The sequence below is a fragment of the Exophiala oligosperma genome (genome assembly GCF_000835515.1).
Source record: "Exophiala oligosperma strain CBS 72588 unplaced genomic scaffold supercont1.13, whole genome shotgun sequence".
In the NCBI taxonomy this organism is placed as follows: Eukaryota; Fungi; Ascomycota; class Eurotiomycetes; order Chaetothyriales; family Herpotrichiellaceae; genus Exophiala; species Exophiala oligosperma.
The window spans coordinates 488,735-510,989 of NW_015622830.1; the positions used below are offsets into that span (position 1 = coordinate 488,735).

Below are 22,255 nucleotides of genomic sequence, written 5' to 3' on the forward strand. Positions count from 1 at the left end.
AGAAGGGCTCTGGCTATATCATGGGCGGCGTGACGATGTCTTGGTACTGAGCAACGGAGAGAAATTCAACCCAATAAATCTGGAGAAGCACATTGAAGAGCACCCCTTGGTCAACAGAGCTCTCGTTGTTGGTCAAGCAAAATTTCAAGCAGCAGTTCTTGTCGAACCTGACTGGGACAAGTATGAGGAACTGCGATTATCAGAGACGGAATTAATTGACCAGATTTGGCCCGTCGTCGAAGAAGGGAACCAGCTGGTGCCCTCACACGGCCAGATTTGGAAAACATTCATCAAGGTTTCCGTGAAAGGAACTCCCTTCAAGACGACCCCAAAAGGATCGATCCGGCGACAGGCCGTGGTTTCAGACTATGCAGATGCCATTGAAAATCTATATGCCGGAGCTGAGCAAGTGGATGGTCTATCTTTGCCCGAAGGGTCCAGCCTCGAAGATATTCAGCAATTTCTCAAGGAAACAATCGCACCGTTACTGCCAGATCTGGATCTCTCGGCCACATCTGATTTTTTCTCTTCGGGTTTGGACTCTCTACGAACGCTCCAGTTGACGAGGCTGCTCCAAGGGGTGGTCGCAAAGCAATTTCCTTCCAGGAAGCCCTTGATTACAGTTCAAAAGCTGTATAAAACACCTACGCTGGAGAAACTGGCACAATTTCTGGCCAACCTACTTGATCCTCTTTCCCAAGTTGATGCAGAACTAAACGATGACGAGCAACAAGAGACAAACTGGGATGAAGCGGTTCAGACACTGGTGAAAAGCTACAGTGCAAATCTCCCCACCTATATCCGCAGCCTTCCTAAGTATCCCGAAAAGCACACCGTCTTTCTCACAGGAAGTACAGGCTACATTGGAAGTTTTATCCTCAACCAGCTGCTTCAAGACAGCAATCACGTGGAGCATGTCTTCTGTTTGAACAGATCCGCCAGTGCTTACGAAACAACCAAGCAAAGCTTTCAGCAACGCGGACTCGACTTCTCCTCAAAAGTTCAATCCAGGGTAACTTTCTTGCAAGCTCAATTTGGAGAAGACCGATTCGGCCTCGACACGTCTCAATACTCGAAATTACAGTCTTGCGTCAGTCTAGTGATCCACAACGCTTGGAAAGTCGATTTCAACCACCCTCTCGAATCTTTTGAAGATACACATATTCAAGGAACACGGAGGCTAATCGACTTCGTAGCCGAGACGGTTTTCAAGCCTCATATCATTTTTATATCGTCCTTATCAGCAGTAGGGCGCTGGGACGAGCAACATGGACCATCTTGTCCCGAAGTGCTGATGGACAACACAGACGTTGTACTCAAATCAGGCTATGGTCTTTCCAAGTACACCGCGGAGTGTATCCTTGCAAATGCTGCCGAAAAATCTGGCCTCCCAATCACCATTACACGTGTAGGTCAGATTGGTGGACCTTCTCGTGGACCTGGTTTCTGGAACAAGAAGGACTGGGTGCCAGCCATAGTCCTTACCTCCAAAGCTATGTCTAAGGTTCCAGACAGCCTTTCATATATGCCAATCGACTGGGTGCCGGTAGTAAGTGATCCTGTTCACTCTCGACTCAAAGCTTTGGTAATGCTAACGAGATCAGGACTTGGCAGCAAAGGTCATTTGGGAGTTTGCCGAAACTCGCATCAAGCGGCAACAGGATTTCAGATGTGAGGTCTTCCATCTCGTGAATCCACGAACAGTCACTTGGCGACCTCTTCTGCCAGCAATACATCGCCATTTCGCAGCCCAGGTAGTGACCTTCCCGGAATGGGTGGATTTCCTCAGTAAAGTTGAAACCTCAGACACGGAACTTGAGGAAAAGCCAGCACTAAAGCTGCTCGACTTCCTCAAGTCCCTTGCAGGTCTTCTGGAATGGAAGCAACCTCCATGGGAAACAAAACGTGCGGAAGGAGCTAGTGCGACATTGAGGGATCTGCCAGCCATTGACGAGAACATGATGGACCTATACTTGACCCAATGGGGGATTTGAGCCACCTTCAAGCTATCGAGTCGTAAGACTCATTGTGTATAGCCATAGTAGGACGATCTTACTCGCAACTTATTGTGGCTGCTTATAGAATAAGTTACTGGCAGCCCTCAGGTTTAACACGTAATCAAAACAAGCTAGTACCAGCTACATCTATCTGCAAATACTGTAACTCAACGAAGAAACACGATGAAATGCGATAGAAATCATATCTTTAGCTATGGTCCTTGCCTAGTATCTTCTAAGTGAGTAGATTCTACGAGGAAGTTTGTAATAACTAAACTAAGGTATGATTCATTGTCCAGCAGCATTGAGCAGGGGGATAAGAAGCCTCTACTATTTCTGGTAAGGCGGGCCTAGAGTGGCGTTTCAGATTCCGACACGACAGCAGTCACGGTACTGTCAGACAAAATGATGCTACACAATGTGAGAACTGTAGATGTGATGCATTTTCCTGACTATAGGTTGTATACATCCACATGCCATCTTGCCTCGAGACTTAATGACTCGCATTCTACTTCTAATTCGGCCATGACCACTTATCGGGACGCCTATAAGGTTGAGTAACTGCCTGTCTGCCAGAGAAGAAAATATCACGAGAGTGAATAGGTGCTCCAGACCATTTTTGCTGGGTGATTTGTCTACGGAAAATGCAAGATTTCCGGTTCGCCGCAGAATTTCCGCCCCCTTTTGCAGCCTTGTAAATAGTGAACAGAGCAAATTTAGGCCAAGGTAAATAGATGACAAAAGATCGTCGAAATCTATTCCATCACAAATTGAAAATTGCCAGCAGGTTAGACCAAAGATAGTTTTCAGATGCCATGACTTCTCTCCCTACTATCACCAACGGTCCTGCCGTGAGCCACGATGCTACTTCCATGTACCAATACGGACAGGGTTTATTGTTCCAGCCGCGGCCTATTGAGGTCATCGTCATTGGCGCGGGCCTTAGTGGTATAGCAGGGGTCAAATTATTCAAGGAGAAGTTTGGAGACTCTCCTATCAAATTTCGAATATACGAAAAGAACCATGACGTTTGTGGTACTTGGCTGGAAAACAGGTATCCTGGGTAAGTTGTCATCCATCAAGATGCAAGGGATACTGTTGATTAACGAAGGACATCTAGTTGTGCTTGTGATGTTCCGGCTCACGGATATACCTATCCCTGGGAAGGCAATCCTTACTGGTCGCGAGGCTACGTTGGATCAGAAGAAATCTTTGACTACTTCAAAGGTCGCGCAGAGACTTACGGAGTCTTCGATTACGTTAAACTCAGCCATAAGGTCATCGGTGCTGTCTGGAATCAGCAGATGGGTAAATGGAAGGTAGAAATCGAAGACCTCCAAACCAGACAAACTTTTTTCGATGAGGCTGAATTCTTCATCAATGCTGGTGGTTTTTTGAAGTGAGCCCATTCAAATTTCTCGCGGCAGTTATGGAGGGAAATTAATGGTTATGCAGCAAATGGCGATATCCTGACATAGCCGGCATCGGCCAATTCAAAGGTCACTTGGCTCATTCTGCCTCCTGGGATCAGACCTATGATTATAATGGAAAAACAGTCGCGGTTATTGGCTCAGGATCCTCTGCTATCCAGATTGTGCCGAGCCTTCAGCCAAGTAAGTGCTCATGATCCCCGAGTTAAGTAATGCAGTACGAGAATTGACAAAGTTATAGTTGTCAAAAAGCTGATCTCTATCAATCGATCAGCTACCTGGATCACACCTGAAATGGGCGCCGGTGGAGGCCCAGAAGGTAGAGAAACGACATATACTAAAGAACAGCAGAAATACTGGGCCGAAAATCCAGAAGAATTTCTTCGAATGAGGAAGGGTATAGAGAACTCAATGAATCACCTTTTCGAAATCCATTATGTCGACTCGGACGCGCAGAAGAACATGGCAGGGATCTTTGGTCAGCAGATGAGAGAGCGGCTATCCGCAAAGCCTGAGGTCGCAGATCAGCTGATACCAAAGTTCAATGTCGGGTGTAGGAGGTTCGCAGGCTCTTCGAGAACAACGAGGGAGTCATGGCACTGACGTTATGTTGCAGAATCACTCCAGGCACCGGCTATCTCGAGGCTCTCGCTTCCAAGAATGTGGATGTCCATTTTGGGGGAGTATCAAGAATCACCCAAAGTGGTCTCGAGATGGAGGATGGCACGATGCTTGAAGTTGATGCAATTGTCTGCGCTACAGGATTTGTACGTCCCATCTTCTGTTCTCAATATGCTCTGGGCACCTAATACAACACAGGACACATCTTTCAAGCCAGCGTTCCCTCTTATTGGGCCGAATGGCCATGACCTTCGTGACGTCTGGAAAGACGAGCCTCCTTCTTATCTGTCTGTGGGAGCCGCTGGCTTCCCGAATTATTTCAGTTCGTCTACACTTTCTGAAGCTTTCTATGGTAACTACTCTGACCTTGTCACAGTGATTGGAGGCCCAAACTTCACATTTGCCAACGGAGTTTTTCTCATCAGCGTAGAAACTGCTTGGAACTACATCTTTCAAGTTATTGAGAAAGTGCAAACCGAAGGCATAATATCCCTTAGTCCTAAGCAGAGGGCTGTGGATGACTTCCAGGCTCATAAAGATAGCTTGATGAATGACATGGTTTGGACTGGCCCTTGTGCATCTTGGTGAGTCGATCTTTGGTGAAGACTGTTTCCACAAACTTACCACTCACAATTTTACAATAGGTATAAACTTGGCAAACGAGATGGCAAAGTGTTTGGTCCCTGGCCTGGCTCCTCAATTCACTTTATTGAAGCTATGAGCCGTCCCCGCTGGGAAGACTACGATTATGAATATATAAAGGACAACAGATTCAACTATTTTGGAAGGGGAATGACTATTCGCGAGTCCAAGCATGGAGATTTGGCATACTACTTGAGAGAACGGGGCCTTTGCTATGATGAGGCGCCCAAGCAAGAGAGCGGGCTTTTCTGAGCACTGCTTGGGAGTTTATATATATCTTGCGTAATATTTCCTTATGCCTTATGCCAAAAATGAAATCATGATCCATCAGTGCACCGCCTCCTAGTAACGAGCATAATACTCCCTGTCTCTCCTTCTCCTATTGTTTACTGATCACATCATATGGGAAAAACTGTCTTCCAATGCCCAGGGCACCAAGTAGATACGTTGGTTTATTGTTCCTTGGCGCAATATGCTGGCACCTGTAAATATGATTAATCTGTAGCTTGTCGCACATCATGAGCTCTGCACCTTGTCACAATGCGCAAATAGCCAAAATACTACACGCGTTAGAAGCCGGAAATTGTATTGAGAACTCTCCATTTTACGTTTGGAATGAAGGTACAGATGAACTTCGAACGGATTCCACGTTGGCTTTCTGTACGTAGCGATGTAACATGTTCATTGACAAAATAATGTTAGTAACTGAATCCGCCATCGATATTAATGACCTATTGCAACGCATCAGATTCACTCATAGTTTTTACACCCCAGTGAAGGAGGAAATAAAGGCATGCGACGACTTACCGAACCACTGATATATCCTGATTCATTGCTCATGAGAAAAACAATCACTTTTGCGATGTCCTCGGGCTGGGCAACTCGGCCCAGTGCCACCTTGGAAATAAGCGTACGCTTCATCTCCTCTTCGCCCAGGGATTTAATGAGAGGTGTGATAACGATTCCACTAAAGAGAACATGGCGGTTAACACACGAGAGGCTTGCTTGAATCAACCATATAAGGAGTCAACTCACGGGGCTATGGCATTCACACGAATGCCCTTAGAGCCTGCTTCGCCAGCAGCACCCTTGGAAAGGCCAATCACAGCCCATTTGCTCGAGGAATATGCGGTGGAGTAAGGGTTTCCTGCCAAGCCAGAGATCGAAGATGCATTGACAATGGAACCTGGGCCTTTCATAAGACGTAACTCGGACCTAAGGCAATTTTTGACACCGTCGAGATTGACTTTCAGGATAAAGTCCCAATCTTCATCTGTAACGTTCTCCAGGCCATGGTGTGTTTGACCATACTTCATGGTTCCAACGGTCCCAGCGAGATTGGCAGCACCGTCCAAACGACCGAAAGTTTCAAATATGCTCTTGAAAGCCTGATCGACTGCTTTGGCATCGGTAACGTCGACGGAAAGGGCATGAGTATGGCCTCCGCCCACCAATTTGGTGATTTCTGCTGCGACGGCATTGGGAGAAGTTATATCCAGCAAACCAACATTCGCCCCTTGCTTGGCTAACAACAGCGCAGTTTCCCTGCCCATACCAGATGCTGCTCCTGTTATGGCATACGCCCTGCCCTTGAGGTCGGGATAGCTGACAGACATTGTAAGGGTGAGTTTCGTGAGGATCAGCTTTGTGAGTATAGGAATAGAGTATTGAGTAGTTATCAGGATGGCAAATTAATATTCTTGTTGCGTGATATCCAGATACTGAGCCATTTTGTGGGGATTCATTATATGACCTATGTTTGCTTGGAGTGACTCTACTTTGGAGTTCAGGTCAACTTCCCCTTCCCCCCTTTTCCGTGCAAAAGGCTAGGAAGGCTTTAATAATTCGGAAACAACACCGAGCTAAGACTTTTGGATAAAGACAATGTTTTACGGGGGAGAGGAGGGATGGGGAGGGAGTATACAGTGGGTGATATCTTCTCCGATTTTAGTGGGTCATCACCCGGTTATGAACATTTCCTTATTTCATGTTTTGATGCCCACCAGCATATAGTAGTGAAAACCCTTTGCTTGCTTCTGAAAGTTAAGCCATTCATCGATAATCGAAATACTTCTAACACAATGCCGCATTTGGATGGAAAAGTACTCGCCGTGACTGGTGCAGCCTCTGGAATAGGGAGAGCAACGGCGCAGATACTTATCTCTGCTGGTGCTTCTGTCAGTCTGGGGGATGTGAATACGGAAGGCATTCGAGAACTAAAGGACTCATATCCCCAGGAAGTGCAAGACAGAATCATCACATTTGAAGTGGATGTTTCAGATCGAAAAAGCGTCTCTGCATTCGTGGCCCACACGATACGAACCTTCAGCCATATTGATGGCCTCGCACACATTGCAGCAATTGCAGGGCCGAGTTTGAGTAGGAAAAAGATATGGGAGGTAGAGAATTCTGAGTTTCAGAGAATCTATCGAGTGAACGCCGAAGGTACTTTCAATGTTCTCTCGGAATTCCTAAAGCCTGGGATAATGGCAGAGGGAGGAAGTATCGTTGTTATTGGAAGCTACTCTGGGCTCCGGGGAATGATCAACACAGCGACTTACGGCTCGAGTAAAGCTGCTGTGATGCATCTGGCTAAAGTCGCTGCGATTGAAGCCGCACCACGCAAAATCCGCGTTAATGTGGTGGCTCCGTAAGTCAATCTACCCTGTCTTCTATACTGAGAGCGCTGGCTGCTGCCGCTGGAAAATCGATTTCCTCTCAGACTGACTCGAACCCACTAACAAGCCTACAGTGGCGTCATTGATACCCCCATGTTGGCAGGAGTTCGGAATGGTAACACGTCCACATCGGCCACAAGCCTGCCCTTTCCTCTTTGTCGTTGGGGAGAACCTGCTGAGATTGGAAATGTGATCGTGTTCTTATTAGGAGGGAAAGCTTCATATATCACAGGCTCGGTCTATTCAGTAGATGGGGGATGGTGTGTATGATTCAAATTAGCATCGTGGGTCGTCCATCAGTCTCTAATACAGACATTTCACTGAACCACGGCGAATAAGATAGGACGGGAACTACATCGTCTCCATATTTCATCAGTGTTTTCCATTTTGGAGTCTCTCTTACATGAATAATCTAAGCTTTGAGATGCAAATACGCTCTATCGTGTGATGGGCTCTAAACTAATCTCTTGTAGTTCTATCATGTGGTTGGCAGACCTTATTAGGCTCTCTGCGCTCGAACTCGGTTCCGGGGGGCTGGACCCACATCTTTAGCTTCACGCGTCTCCGTGTGAGCAACGGAAATAGGATTATCCGTATTCAGTACCAATGGATAATAGCGGAAATAGCATCACCCCCATGGAGTACTATGGATGATGACGGAAATCGTCTCGTATCCAGGAAATCATTGTCCCGCATTTCCGGTAAGAATGTGTATGCTTGGGGGTTGTGATGCTTCATTGTATGCCAGGAGAACACCACAAGCAAGTGATGAGTTTTGCGTCGTGAACCTCGCATGTTCCAATGATCACTGCTAAAATCCTAAACCTGGCATCGTAAATTAATGGTCAGTAGGCCTTAAACATTATAGTCATAGGACTCCAGACGCCGCGGCTCCCTCTCTGCGCATTGGTTTACTCTCGATGGCGTAGACCTTCGAGAAGGAGATGCTTTGAATCAGTCTTAAGGTGACTTCTATTCCGCTGGGCTTAGAAACCTGGGGAGGTGGGGGTGAAGAGGCAGGGGCTCGAGGAGGGGCCCCGCATCTGATGAGCACCTAGGCTCCTGGCTAGCCTTCAACATCATTTGCTTTCCTAGCACTTGTATGCTCAAGTGACTATCTTAGCACTATTAGTCTACGTCGATGAGCACTGGCAATATATATACCATGGAACCTGCTGCGAAACGGCGACGGGCAAATAAGGCTTGTCAAGCATGCCACGACCGTCGAGTCAAATGCACCTTTGACCAGCCCGGGGCCGCCTGCCTCCATTGTAGGATAAGCGGTCTGGAGTGCATGAGGTGCGACAGACCGATGAACCTGGAAAGCAACATTAAACCGAGTCAGAACAGCAAAGGGATGGTAGCCGATTTCTCGAATTCAGCTAGTGTGTCGCGATACAGGCATCTTGACACATTCCCGCAAGGGCTGCGAGCTTCTTTACCTGCTTTTCTGCGCCCTTTCAGTAGGAATCCTCATCATAATGAGGTACAGTTTCTTGAACAGAGAGGGGCGTTCTCAATCCCCGAGCCAAAAATACTATCAGAGTTGATCGATGTATACTTCGATCTTGTCAATCCATTTCTACCACTCTTCGACTATAGCGAGATATTAGCTCTGGTACGTCAGCCAGGTGAAGACGACCCGACGTTCAACGCCACTCGAAACATCAGTCTCTTGGTGCTCCAAGCCATTATCTTTGGTGCTAGCGCTGTAAGTTTCTCTTTCACCGCGACTGCTAGTCGTTTATCTGACATGTTATCAGTTTGTGCCATTGGCCACACTAAAGCCCATGGGCTTTAGCAGTCGTGAAGAGGCCCGGATAAACCTGTATCGTAGGGCAATTGCTCTTCATGACCTGGAGCTGGAAGCAGACGATGTATCGGTCGCCCAAGCACGGCTTATTTTTACCCATTGGGTAGAAATTGAGGATCAGCGCAACCCGTGGTATTGGATGGGATCAGCCGTCTCCAAGATACAGTCAATGGACCTTCGTGAGATCCTCGGAGATACAACAATCTGCAGAAGCCGCCTGGGGACCTTGAAGAGGCTCTGGTGGAGCTGCGTGATTCGAGATACGATACTGGCACTTGGGGGCAGATTTCTCCCAAGATTCAGGCCTGAGGAATGCGAGATTTGCATGCTCTCGTTTGGCGATTTCCCTTCAACATGTCAACCTAGCCACATCACTGCTTCCTCGACCACTCCTTACGCAATCGACAAGGGTACCATCAGGGGTAGGTCCGTCGCGATCTCAGTCGAGATGGCCAAAATGAGTCTCTGCTTGAACAGGGTACTCTGGGTACAGTCGTCAGTATCCTCTATCCTTCGATCGCCTATGCTCGTGAAGTTGGGGCAGGACCAGAGGATATACCGAAAATTGATGGCAGCAGAAATCGACGCTTGTTTTCGAAAGGTCAAAGCTTGGTTCGTGGGACTACACGAAGATGCTCGATGGCAAGCAGATCAACCGAACCAGGATCAGTCTCATAAAGGTTCAAATCTTGGACGTGTCCTGCTAAGGATGGCATACTACACGGCAATAAATTGTCTCTATCGGCCTCAAGTGCTTCCGTCTGACTCCGAAACGGCATTTGCTGTTCACACAGAGGAAAGGGAGTATTCAACATACTGTCGGAAACTGCTGTGGGCAGCTCAGGGTGTGGCACGCTGCTCAGAAGATCTTGTGAGAAACCATCTCGGGGAACATCTACCCTCGTTCAGGTGAGCCCCTATGTGCTTGATAATCATCAAAGCTGACGAAAAAATGCTAATTTGTACTGACTGTAGTACTTCGTTCGTCATCCCAGCGCTAGTGGTTCTGCATGCGAGGTTCAGGCACAGCCAGAATAGCTCCTCACAACACAAAGCCATGCCAGGTTATGCAAGCTGCATGCTCCTCCTGAGGACTTTGAGAGCTCGATACACATGTGCAGAACGAGCGAACACTTACTTAGATCGTCTAATGCCTGGACATGGCGAGAATGACGAGTCCGATCAATCACCAGCTCAGACCCTTACTGAAACAACCACCCAGCCGTCATCCACGGGTTTAACACAGGCCTCGCCCCAGATGCCGCCAAGGACTTCGGTCAACCTTGATGGGCGGCTTGAAGATAATAGACAAGCATCTTCGAGTGGCTCCGACCTTATAGCCTTACAAGAACATTATGGTACTAATGACACTCCATCTGCCGCGTCATCCGATTACGAACACCTTGCCCTCCTCAACCAGGAGTTTCTAAGTTTCGCTGAGCATCAGCGAGATGCATTTACAGGAACGACTCCTCTGGACCTCTCTTGGATAGAGACAGATGACTTCGAGGACTCCTTATTTGATATGAGCATTCTTCCCACTCTTCCACCCAACGATTTCGACGTAGAAGAGGAGAATTTAGTTAACACATTCGGACTGAATAATAATCAGGAAGAGGTCTTGACAGGTTAGCAGGAAACTAGTCATTTAGAGAAGGAGATGAGCATCTAGTTCTAGTAGGCTCTGAGCCGCCGGTATATGGTATCATATTGGAGGTCACAAACATCCCCAAAACTATTTATCCGCTGCGTTGATTCTCTTCCAGCTCTCATGCTATAGCTGCCCGCGAAAGGCCGCTTCTGATATTGTCCATGCTAGCTTTTCGGAAACTGATGGCTATGACTAGTAGCTTTGGTCATCTACCATTCACATCTTCGAGGGCAATGTCAAATAGTGGGATGCTGACCCAAGCAGCTGGGTGGCGTCCTCCACGATCTCAGCTACAATCTCCGCCGCTGGCTGATCCGGCTTGTTGACTAGGCCGGATACCATTCCCATGGGTCTGATTTTAGTAAGGATTAAGTCGCTACAAGAAAAATGGCTGGGATTTGAGGTGGCTCTTACCTTTTGACTGATTGGTCTTCGATCTCCTCGGTCAGCTCACCAGAGGTGTGTAGGCGGTCAATTTCGATGTCAAGTGGTATCTTCCCCTTGCTTGTAAGTTGTCTGATCTCATCCTGCCGGTGGCTTTCCCAGTGTGCAATATAGGGAGTACGTTGAATCCGTAGAGGCCGACCAGTAAAAATCAAAGTTCTCATCGTGGAATCAAAATCCCCATTGATAATCCTGGGAAAAGGTCAGTTTCAAGTGGCATCCTGGAGACAAATTACTTGCGCTTCTTTTGCACTTTGCGGTGCCTCCGATTCTTTCGCTGTCACGAATCGAGTGCCAATCCATACAGAACTAGCTCCCAGCATGATAGCAGCAGCAAGGCTTCTTCCGTCGAACATACCCCCGCCGGCCACCAAGAGAACAGGCTTTCCTGTCATTGGAGACCGATATTGCCTGCAAATATCGGCACATGCGGGCAGCAATATGCTAATGAAATTAGCCCACCTTCAAGCGTTCACTTTGACACATCCGTCTCACCTAGATGGTATGTCACCAGTATGGCCGCCAGCCTCGTAGCCCTGTGCAATTATACCATCGGCACCTGCATTGCATGCCTTGCGGACATGCTGTATCCTCTGTGATCAGACATCCACACTGTATGGACAAAGGTCACGTATAATTTACCTTGGGATGTCCGACAAGATTCTGTATCATGGTTAGCATGCCGACTCTCTATACACCATTGATAACACACCATGTACAACACTCCACCTCTGTGAAGCTTTTCTACCACCCATGTTGGCGGTACACCAACGGCTGACACAAAAAGCTTGGCGCCCATTTCTACCACGACATCAATAAGTTCGCTCAGCTTGCCATTTGTATAGTCGAACTATTTTTTCCTTGTTAGAGCGTAGTATGGGAAGATTGGATATTCGTTTTCTCTGCTTACATTTGTTCTGCGTGCATTTCCACCAACTTGAGGGATCAACAGGTCAACGCCGAAGGGGGTATCCGGTGATTTGAGACGACTCTGTTACTAGGTTAGCTCTCATTCAAGGACGACATTTCTCTCGCTCCCCAGACCTTTACATCTTGTAAGATATCCTTCAGCTGCTGGGGTGAATACAGAGCACCCCCCACAACACCCAGACCACCGGCATTGCTCACTGCGGCAACGAGAGAGGCTCCCGATACCTGGCCCATGCCAGCCAGCATAACGGGGTGCTTGATGCCCAGCTGCTGTGTCAATTCGGTGGTCAGCATTTTGACTGAGCTCGAAAATCAAGTGATGACACAGGGGGAAGTGTGGTCTCAGGATGTGCTCAGGATGATTATAAATGTGGATAGGGTCAGTAATTCAACATTTGTTTGATTGTATGTGTGGGCCGACAGAAGCATTGGAGTAGGCTGGGCGAATCAATGCCTATTAGGTTGAGCATTGATAGTGGAATATCCATTCAGTAGGCCACACGGAATTATGAAAATAGTTTCGGACCTCAAAGATCTCCTATCCCGAGAAAGTGTCGGTCGAAGTAGTCGGTTCAGCATAAGAACCACGGGATATCTTACCGAGGCTACTATTTTCATCTACCGAGCTCCTGAGGTTATCTAACATACATTGCTACAGAAATGTCAAAAGGTATTTTCAGTCAATGACTGTAAATAATATTCCAAGACCCTATTGGCAAGTGGTAGGCTCACGAAAGCGGTCTCATTAGTCATATTCAAGTTTTCCTGCCTTAGGTCCCATATGTAAGCCCCATATCTAGCCATTCACGTCGGACAATCGTAAGGAGATCAAGGCCCCGAATGCTGCTGCGAATTGTCTTTCCCAGCTCACCAAGAGCCTGGATACATGATATGTGGAGCTCTTGGAATCTACCAGCATCTTCAGCGGGTAAATAGCACCAGTTATCTGCATGCATAAGGCCGGCTGTGACTATCATATAAACTATGCATGCATTCACTCTGCCCAAGGAATAGTAACAGCGATAAAGCTCCACACAGTTGCAAATAAGTACTGCAGCATCGGTTGCAATCTTCCTTGAGCTCTCGCTTGGGTGCTTTGTCTTTTCTCTTGCGGCTTCATTTTCGGAATGATGGGATAGGTATGGACGGTGGAGTAGAATCAGTGTTGTGTTATATAGCATACTGGATTTGAAAGTGGCTCGTCAGTGTTTCAGTGTGAATTACATTGCAAGCGTCACAGCTAAAGGGAGAATGGTGAAACCCACTAAAGTTCCAGCGTTGCTGTAGAACATTGCCTTCGCTGGAGGATGTGATCGGGGGTAAGACGGAGACCAGAAGGTAGGCTACTTGACCATGATTCTAGCTCTTTCATAGGGCCTTGAATCCATTGCGATGATATGTGTTGCTTAGCCCGAGCTCCAAGATAGCTTTCAAGCAGTCAGCACATGTACCCATGAGTGGCACCGGAGGGAACTCGTACAGCTCCCGAAGAATATTTGAAATCTGCACACAGAGCATGGAAAAGTACTTGAAATGGTCCATTGCACCCACAGGACTAAGTGATAGTCGTCCAGTTTGTGGTTCGAAAGAGCTTGTGCTATAGTAACTGCATGTAGGTATCGACTCGGATGTTGGAAAGCCGATGACTTGCTCATTTGCTTGTATCAACACAGGTCGCCCCAAGATCAGACACCACAGGCTAGTATTGACTTGAGTACTAGAGATCCTACAGACGAGGCGGGTGAGAAGCTTACATATGAGAATTGCAAATTGCCCAATACGTACGTTGACGACTTGCGTGGATCGAATTCTGGGTCTTGGTTGATGGAAGATTTCCAAGGTTGGCACTGTTAGCCAAGGGGATATGGAGACCAAGCTCGTAGAGAAGCTGTACGGCCATGCCTGGATCGATATAGTGTTAGCTGGTCATCACAAAATCACAGCCAAGGAGATGCCGGACCTGTGTATAGCCAACCTACTTGCCTGTCAGAGCTGCCTTCGAATCTGTGGAGGACGGTGAACTCACCTCTTGAATCGTTTCCCTCCGCCATTTCATACATACAAAGCACCAGAATGGCGTGGGCTGTTGCCAAGGTCGGGTTATCAATGTCATTCTCAAGTAGCCTTCTGGCCCTCTGAGCGAAAAAATCTGCTGGTCTGTAGCCTCTGGGGGTCCTGAACGAAGTGCGAGATGCCGACAGTGCGCTGACTGCGAGAATTGCGTTGACCAATGCTGTGCTGCAAAGCTCTACATTTTGTTCGACCCTCATCTTATTCTTAGCCTCAAAGTATTCTTCTCGACCAATGCCGTGAAGTGCAGGATTTTGCCACGAGAAGAACAAATCTTCCAGAGACTTTTCATCATCGGTATTTATCTCGGAAGTGATGATGGCAGCTTGATGGGCCCGATTTGATTCAGCTGGGACTCCTCTGGACGGCTGACATAGGGACTCCAGCAGGGCGTTGCGCGAATAGTGCAAATGGCTTGTTGGCCCGTACCAGTGAGTACCGCGATTGGGTGGATGGTGTAGTCGTCCATGGAGACTGGAAAAGCTCAAAGTATTCGAATCTATTGTGTATTCCACGATAGTAGCTTCACTGCTTCTTCCTTTCCCATGGGAATCAGACGCTCTTATGATGCGTGTTTCTTCCACGACTGGAGGCCCAGTGCCTCCAGAAGCCCTCAGTGCGGGCAGCCAGAGGCTCTCAAGCTCGTCATCAAAGTCGATGTCGCACTCCGACCCATCTTCCGGACTGCTTGGGACATTGATGATGTCGAAGTTACTTGCCCTGTCAGCAATTTGGGCCCAGTACCGTCTATCAGGGCCAGAAGATTGACTCATTGTGTCTTTAGACACAGCAATGGTCCCCTCAGGAATGCCAGGGCTCCGTGAACCTACTGGATTCGGGCAACCTGGTTCTTCTATCTCTTGACCCGCTTGAGCCACAGGTTTTGCTGGCTCAGGTTGAGTATTTGAGGACGGGCCTGGTTTTGACGCATCCTTTGACGGCTGGCGGGACGATCTCGTGGACGCATAAACCCTAGTTGTGTCGTGTTAGCAATAAAGATGGTGGTATTGTCGGCTTTTCAATCAAGCTTGCTGTGGTAACCTGCCTGCGTCTATCATCTCCGAAGACACAATTCATCTTATATAACATGCAATTCGAGCATTTGGGAAGTGCGTTGTCGCACTATGGACATTAGTGTCGTTCTAGTACAACGTTACGAGGGATACTGCAGTATCTACCTTCACCTTTCGCTTGCGACAAAACAGACAAGCGTTGGAAGAGTGACGACGGGTTGGCTGTCGTTCTTTGGCTTTGTTTGGAGCGATGCTTCGACTAGGTTCCCTTGCAGTTGAGTTGGACTGAAAGCAACTCTCTGGTTCTTGCGTTGAGAGCATTTTGGCCGTCCTCTTGCCACATACAAAAAATTCATGGATTGGAGCAAGAGTCAGAGCAAGATGCGAATTTCCCAAGCATGAGGGTCACTAGGCACAATACAGTTAATCCCCTCGTCAAAAGCCAGGCCAAGCGTGAGGAGACACATAGATCAAACATAGCCGTCTAGTGACTAATGTCGTTGTTTCCTCAGAGTACTACGAATAAGGTGTAAGCTCATTAGTCAACTGAATTATGTGGGCTGCTGGCGGAAATCCGGAAAATGGATATATCCGAGAGGCAGAGCATTTCCGCATCTTGTCCTGGGAGCCGGTGAGTCACCCCTGTCAGAGAATGCGTGCTGTGGCGACGACACTCAGAAGCAATGAACATAGTGCTAGGCTGGGTCAACATGAGATGATGTAACGGCTTGCCCCTTTTTCGCTGGCGAATATATAGCATGTCTCTTGGACGCGGTCGAGTAGTGCAATGTCGAGGCGAACATGCTGGTAATCTGCATTGGTCTTCACACCTAACAGACGAAAGGATAGAAGGGGCTTCAGCAAAACCCCGATGTGCAAGATGCGCCGTTTAAGAGTCTCGTTTAACATCCGCTTGGGCTGTCACTGAATAGCCGCATGGGATACCACATACGGAGAACTGCTTAGCTTCCGTCGGTTTCAAAATCCGCGGGAGTCAAAGGCTAGAGTTGCATGTACCTCACGAAGCAATTGGATGAAGAGAGCTTCCACAGAACTTGAGGAGGCTGGGACTATTAGGGAGATGCCCTAATGAAGTTGAAAGAGGTTGATTCGACTGACTTCCTGTCGGTTTTGTGATGCTTTAAATAGTCAACATCTCATTTGATTGCACCACTTCACGTTCACTTCGAGTCTATGCAGTTGATTTTTGTATGATCGTCCTGTCTTGTGTGGGCTCGAGCTAGTCAGTAACAGAAAGTCGCCGTCATGAGTACGCTATTAAATGGGTACGTCATTGCAGTCCTTCATTCGCCTAGTCTGACCATCATCAAAGAACTGCCTTCATCACTGGTTCCGGAAGCGGAATCGGACAAGCTTGTGCCGTCGAATTTGCTCGGAGTGGATGCACCGGAATGCTCATCACTGATATCAATGAAGTGGCGCTGAAACACACTGTCAACTTGATCTCTGAGACAAACTCCAACATCGAGGTTTTGACGGAGGTAGCTGACATCACGGCCGACGACGTTGCAGAACGGTTGGTTCAAAGAATAGTATCGCGCTTCGGGCGACTGGACTATGCATTAAACGTAGCAGGTATTTCTCTCCAAGTCGCTGTCAAGGATGAAGCTGATGGACAGAGTCCAGGCATTATCGGAAAACAAGCCCCGATTCATAAGTTGGATCTCAGCACCTATAAACAAGTTATGGATGTTAACGCAGAGTCGGTTTGGCTGTGTGAGCGTGCTGAGGTTGCTCAGATGATGAAACAAAGCCTTGGGCCTACGCAGTGCGTATGCAGATCATGGTGCATGTACTTACTAAATGCTCTCCAGCGACGGAAGACCAGGCTGTAGAGGCGCGATTGTCAACATTGCATCTATATGTAGCATGATCGGAATGCCCAACTCTACTCCCTACACCATGTCTAAACACGGTGAGACACATAATTGCAGTGGAGAAAACATGTTTTAACATACAATAGCTGTTCTCGGCATGGTGAGATCGGACTCCACGACATTCGCTAGCCAAGGGATTCGAGTCAATGCAGTTTGTCCTGGGTGATTCACACGAATAGGATTAACAGTATAGTATATTTCTAATACATATTTGCGCAGGATCATTGAAACTCCGATTATCAATCCAGGTGCTGCGAAGTTTGCTCTGGCGTATGTCGAACAGTTCACCGCCATGAAGCGCCTAGGAACAGCACAAGAGGTTGCAGATGTTGTTGCCTTCCTTTGTAAGCGTTTAAGTATGGGCATCTCTTTACATATACTAAAAGAAAACGAACAGGCTCCAGCCGAGCAAGCTATGTATCTGGTGCAGGCTTCTTAGTATGTGTATCAGATAGTTTTGGTTGAGTTACTGCTAATATATGCTTTAGGTTGATGGTGGGCATACGGCTCAGTGAAGCTCTAAGCTCTTATGGAATTAGGAATGGATAGAACAAGAAGAACAAAATTCATGTCTCTATATTCTCCTGAGTCGGTAAATAAGATGTAACTCCGATATCATCAGTTGCTCTATGAATATAACAACCAAACACGTGTGAAAAAGCAAAGGTATTGAGGTGGCTGTAATGACAATCGGGCGCAGATATATAGAATAATTTTTTGGGAATGTTTCCAAATCAGCTCACATCAACAATCTGGAAGACGCATTTTTGATGCTCAATGGATATATTTATTAGACTAAACGCGGTTATTAGGGACAGATGCTCAGTCCACGTAGAAAGATCTTATCGTCAATAACAGGACGGGCACAACGTCGCTATGAATAGCAGTTAGCAAGATCATGAATCTCTATGACCTGACTTGACGCGGTAAATCAGCTATAGCTATCGATCATTGATATGCCATCGAGGTGACTGGTTTAATGACCTGCGTTCCTCGTTGTGGCGTTAAGTGGAAAAGAGCATCGGACATTATCCAGGTTTACTAGCATAGGTTTCACGAAGTTAAACCCACTTCCCCGAATCAATCTCAACGCTATACAGTAATCTAGTCTCACGGGCCTGGGTATTACTACTGACCGATACGGAGTACTCGGAAAACGATTCAAAACTGCAGACCCCATTCGGCATCCGGAAAATGGTATATCTCCAATATGTTGCCAATTAATCCAAGCCTAGTCGTACTGTTCAACGTTCTTCAATATTGGCTGTTGCGAACTGACAACGATAAACAGACGAAGTCAATGAGCACACGATCCAAATGACCAACGGCATTTTGTGGGCTGGCTCGAGCATCAGGGAAGGAAGCTCGCTTCCAGACAGCACTTTTAACGAATGGTATAGCAAAATCCACATTCCAGACATTTTGGATACTGGCAAGGTCGATTTTGCCATTCGTTTCAAGGCCTTAGATGCATCACGGCAACATAAATATATGACTGTCTACGATGTTCCCGATATTAACAGCCTGCAAAGCGATGAAATCATGGTTCAGGCCCCTTTCTTACGCTTGCTATTACCGATATTCGGGGACTTGATGCTAATTGTGGCTGCATAGGGACTTTCTGTTGTGCACCCAATTCCTGGTGACTATGATGTTGCCAGCGCTCTCGAAATTGATTTGAGGGCATATGAGATTGTGCAAACGGTCGAAAGTGCGAATGCAATTGGGAGACAAAGTCGAGGATTAGTTACAACATGTGTGGACGTTCCTGCCGAACTTGACCAGGAATTCAACGACTGGTTCAATCAGCAGCATCTAGGTAATGCATAGTATACGAAATACCTTGAGTGACCTCTGACTATCAACCGCAGACATGGTATCTATGATACCAAGCTTCATACGGGGTACAAGATATAAGCTCTTAGAGGACCACTCCATTACCAAAACGAACCAAAAGACTCCTCCAAGATACGCTACTTTGTATGAATACGATACCACAGATTTTCCTTCCGCGCAACTGGCGATCGTTGCCGGCACAAAATGGAGTAAGAAGGTTATCCCTCAATTGACAAGAATAGAAAGAGAGGCATGGGAAGTAGTAGAAAACCCATTTCGCTGTGCAAGCCATAGTGGGCAACACAAATTAGGGTCGAGTTAGGATATATCACGCTCAGTTTTGGAGTTATCTAGTCTTGCCTTGCAAATAAAATTTCATCCCCAAGTTTAGAATTCTCTTACTATGCCCGTCGCGCATACTCCCACGCTTGTAAAGCCAGTCAGTGCATTTGGGCGAAGGTGAGCCTTCTATCCACAAAGAGCGTTTCCTTACCACGAGCCACTGTAGGATGTTGGAACTGGAAGAGAGACCAGTCAGTTTCGGGGTCAGTAGTAGCTGAGAGCTGTTTGGTTGGTGGGATCGAGGACTTCAACTGTAAATTTCCGGGGAAAAGCCCTTGATCAAATTGGACCTCCGTAATCCCGCAGCTTATGGAAATCCGGGGCTGGCAGAGTTTGCAAGGCCAAGTATGAGTGTGCTTTGAAGAGCTTCATAACAGAAACATATAACTCGAAGTGCACAAGAAAAGCCAACCGCTCCAGTGATCGAGATACCATTCAATTGGAGCCCCAAATATCTACTTTTCAACATGTCCGACGAGAAGATAGAGAACCAGCATATCCAACAGGTTCCAGAAAACCACATCGCTGTCCACACCGACACATTTGATATCAGCGAGGATGCCCTTGGTAATGAGTTGCCCAAAAACTACTACCGAAATTGGCGTTTTATTGGGGTGACCATTGTATTCCAGACTCGCACCGTTTGCAACTCAGGAGACTCGCTCACATCTGATAGGCTTGCATCCTGTGCAATAATGCTCAGATCTCACCTTATGTGCTCTCAGCAAATTCCTACCCTTATATCGAAAAGGACTTAAGATCCACACACAATGTCATATGGATCAACCTTGCCTACGTCCTATGTATCGCAGTGTCCATGCTGATCACGGGTGAGCCTCTCCATATTACTTGCCGATCGATGACCTGCTCCTACTCTACTATCTCCCCAATCCTCCCGGAAAGGAATCTATTCTAGCCATGGTTCGATGAAGAGCTTCGTACAGCGGCTCGCTGACAACATTGATTATTTCAGGCCGCTTGACGGATATATTTGGCCGCCGCTGGTTTTTGGTGGGTGCTAATGCCTTTGGTTGTCTTGGGTGCATCATAGCCTCCACCGCCAACAACATCAACACAATAATCGGTGGTACAGTGTTCATTGGACTGGCTTCTGCAGTTCAGCTGAACTTTCCTGCTGTGATTTCGGAATGTGCGTTGCATCCCTTGACCATGGCTGCAACTAGTCTGGTGCTGACCGACCATTATCAGTGGTTCCCAAACGTCACCGATCGATATATGTCGGGACGATATACGGTTCTTCCCTTGCCTGCTTCGGTTTTGGGGCCGTTATCGCGTACAAGCTTTCAGAGCATCATCCTTCAGGATGGCGGTGGTGCTATCGAATTGGTATAATACTGTCTGGTTAGGAAGAAAGGCTCCCTGGAGCTCGTCCTTGACTGATAGACCGCAGGCCTTTCTTCTTTGGCATTCTTTTTGTGTTATCACCCACCGAAGTTTCACATGTTGCATATGAACAGGTCAAGACTGGATCAGATCAAAAGACAAGACTATGTGGGCTTATTTCTCTTCACGGTCGGTTTGACATTATTTGTTCTGGGAGTGAGCTGGGGTGGCTCTGTCTATCCCTGGAAATCAGCAAAAGTCATTGCCACCATGGTTGTCGGTGGCTGCACGTTGATCGCTTTCGCTTTGTACGGTTCGTCAACACTCTCGCAAGGCGTCTAGTTTCAACATACTAACGTGACACTCCGAACAGAGAACTATCTGGCCAAGAATGTTGACCAGCTCTTGCCTACACATCTGTAAGTAGCTTTACCTGAACAAACTTTCGAGCAATTGCTGAACGAAATATGATAGATTCTCGGCCCCGGGATACATTTCGATGGTAATTTGTGTATTGATCACCAGTGGAACCATGACTGACATTCGGCAAGGTGATCCTTTCCGCAGTTGGCACTGTGACAGCATACTCCGGACAAGTCTTCTGGCCGCAGGAAGTCCACGCCATCATCAAAGGAAGTCCTGAGAGGTTGGCCCTCTTGAGCGTATGTGCAAACTTTGCCGGCACCGCGAACACAGGCTGACCCTTCTCGCAGAGTGTGATAGGAAGCACATGCCTCCTGGGTTTCTTTATTGGCGGTTTCATCTTCCGGTATTGTACCTGGCATCGAACGATTCTCATAGGGTCGGCTGGCATACTGGCGGCTTTCTGCGGTGCAATGATTTCAGTTCAACCTGGAGATGATAAAAAGGGACCAGCTCTCATCGCCTTCGTGATGCTCCCCATTGGCACCATCGAAGTCGGCTCCAGAGCGCTACTGCCGCTCACTTGCCCCGACGAAGATATCGGCGCGGCTCTTGGCGCCTTGGGCTCCATTGGGTATGCATGTGCATCAGTAGGAAGTCAGTAGCCTACCCACCGCTCATGGCTCGCTTCGAATGTTGACAATGATCCCAGTTGCTGTCTATTCGGCAGTTTTGACAAACAAGGTGAAATCTGTTGCTCTTCCAGAGATAGCGGCAGCCGCAGTCAAGGCAGGGCTTCCGGAGTCATCGATCCCAGAGCTTTTGGCAGGGTTCCCTAGCAATCTTGCTAGCGTTCCAGGAATAACCAAGCAGATTATGGCTGCAGTCGCGGTGGCGGGTGCCCAAGGATATGCTGATGCATTCCGGTGAGCTCCAACCGGAGTTTTCAATGGCCAAGCTGACTGTGGTTTCTAGTTATGTCTGGTACTGCGCACTTGCTTTTGCACTATGTGCATTTGCCGCTTCTTTCTTCACCATCAACTACGAAAAGTATCTTACCGACAACGTCGCTCGGAAGCTTCAGTACGGAACTCCACCACGAGTCGATCCAGAAGCGACAGAGAAATAGGGACATCCAGCTGCAAACTTCACATGGCCGTCTTTGAAATCAAGCTTAGAGATG

The 22,255-nt window shown here is 47.5% G+C and overlaps 6 protein-coding genes across 6 annotated transcripts; 2 read left to right on the forward strand and 4 right to left on the reverse strand.

The window, feature by feature from the left end:
* Positions 1-5,388: 5,388 nt before the first annotated feature.
* Positions 5,389-6,306, reverse strand: PV06_10511 (uncharacterized protein; the record flags this gene model as incomplete). Its single annotated transcript, XM_016412068.1, has 3 exons — positions 5,389-5,421; positions 5,498-5,657; positions 5,726-6,306. 3 exons carry the CDS (start codon positions 6,304-6,306, stop codon positions 5,389-5,391), a joined length of 774 nt encoding a protein of 257 aa, XP_016257688.1.
* Positions 6,307-6,771: 465 nt separating this feature from the next.
* On the forward strand, positions 6,772-10,814 carry PV06_10512 (uncharacterized protein; the record flags this gene model as incomplete). Its single annotated transcript, XM_016412069.1, has 4 exons — positions 6,772-7,340; positions 8,971-9,079; positions 9,132-10,090; positions 10,157-10,814. The coding sequence occupies 4 exons, from the start codon at positions 6,772-6,774 to the stop codon at positions 10,812-10,814; spliced, it is 2,295 nt and encodes a 764-aa protein (XP_016257689.1).
* Positions 10,815-11,048: 234 nt separating this feature from the next.
* PV06_10513 (uncharacterized protein) lies at positions 11,049-11,440 on the reverse strand (the record flags this gene model as incomplete). Its single annotated transcript, XM_016412070.1, has 2 exons — positions 11,049-11,184; positions 11,247-11,440. 2 exons carry the CDS (start codon positions 11,438-11,440, stop codon positions 11,049-11,051), a joined length of 330 nt encoding a protein of 109 aa, XP_016257690.1.
* A 45-nt stretch (positions 11,441-11,485) lies between these two features.
* Positions 11,486-12,500, reverse strand: PV06_10514 (uncharacterized protein; the record flags this gene model as incomplete). The annotated part of the gene is made up of 6 exons (XM_016412071.1): positions 11,486-11,720; positions 11,772-11,860; positions 11,919-11,939; positions 11,989-12,126; positions 12,187-12,267; positions 12,321-12,500. 6 exons carry the CDS (start codon positions 12,498-12,500, stop codon positions 11,486-11,488), a joined length of 744 nt encoding a protein of 247 aa, XP_016257691.1.
* A 1,456-nt stretch (positions 12,501-13,956) lies between these two features.
* PV06_10515 (uncharacterized protein) lies at positions 13,957-15,049 on the reverse strand (the record flags this gene model as incomplete). Its single annotated transcript, XM_016412072.1, has 3 exons — positions 13,957-14,108; positions 14,167-14,184; positions 14,233-15,049. 3 exons carry the CDS (start codon positions 15,047-15,049, stop codon positions 13,957-13,959), a joined length of 987 nt encoding a protein of 328 aa, XP_016257692.1.
* Positions 15,050-16,555: 1,506 nt separating this feature from the next.
* Positions 16,556-19,017, forward strand: PV06_10516 (uncharacterized protein; the record flags this gene model as incomplete). The annotated part of the gene is made up of 9 exons (XM_016412073.1): positions 16,556-16,575; positions 16,623-17,078; positions 17,125-17,225; positions 17,274-17,349; positions 17,407-17,531; positions 17,585-17,625; positions 17,676-17,682; positions 18,479-18,732; positions 18,802-19,017. The coding sequence occupies 9 exons, from the start codon at positions 16,556-16,558 to the stop codon at positions 19,015-19,017; spliced, it is 1,296 nt and encodes a 431-aa protein (XP_016257693.1).
* Positions 19,018-22,255: the final 3,238 nt, after the last annotated feature.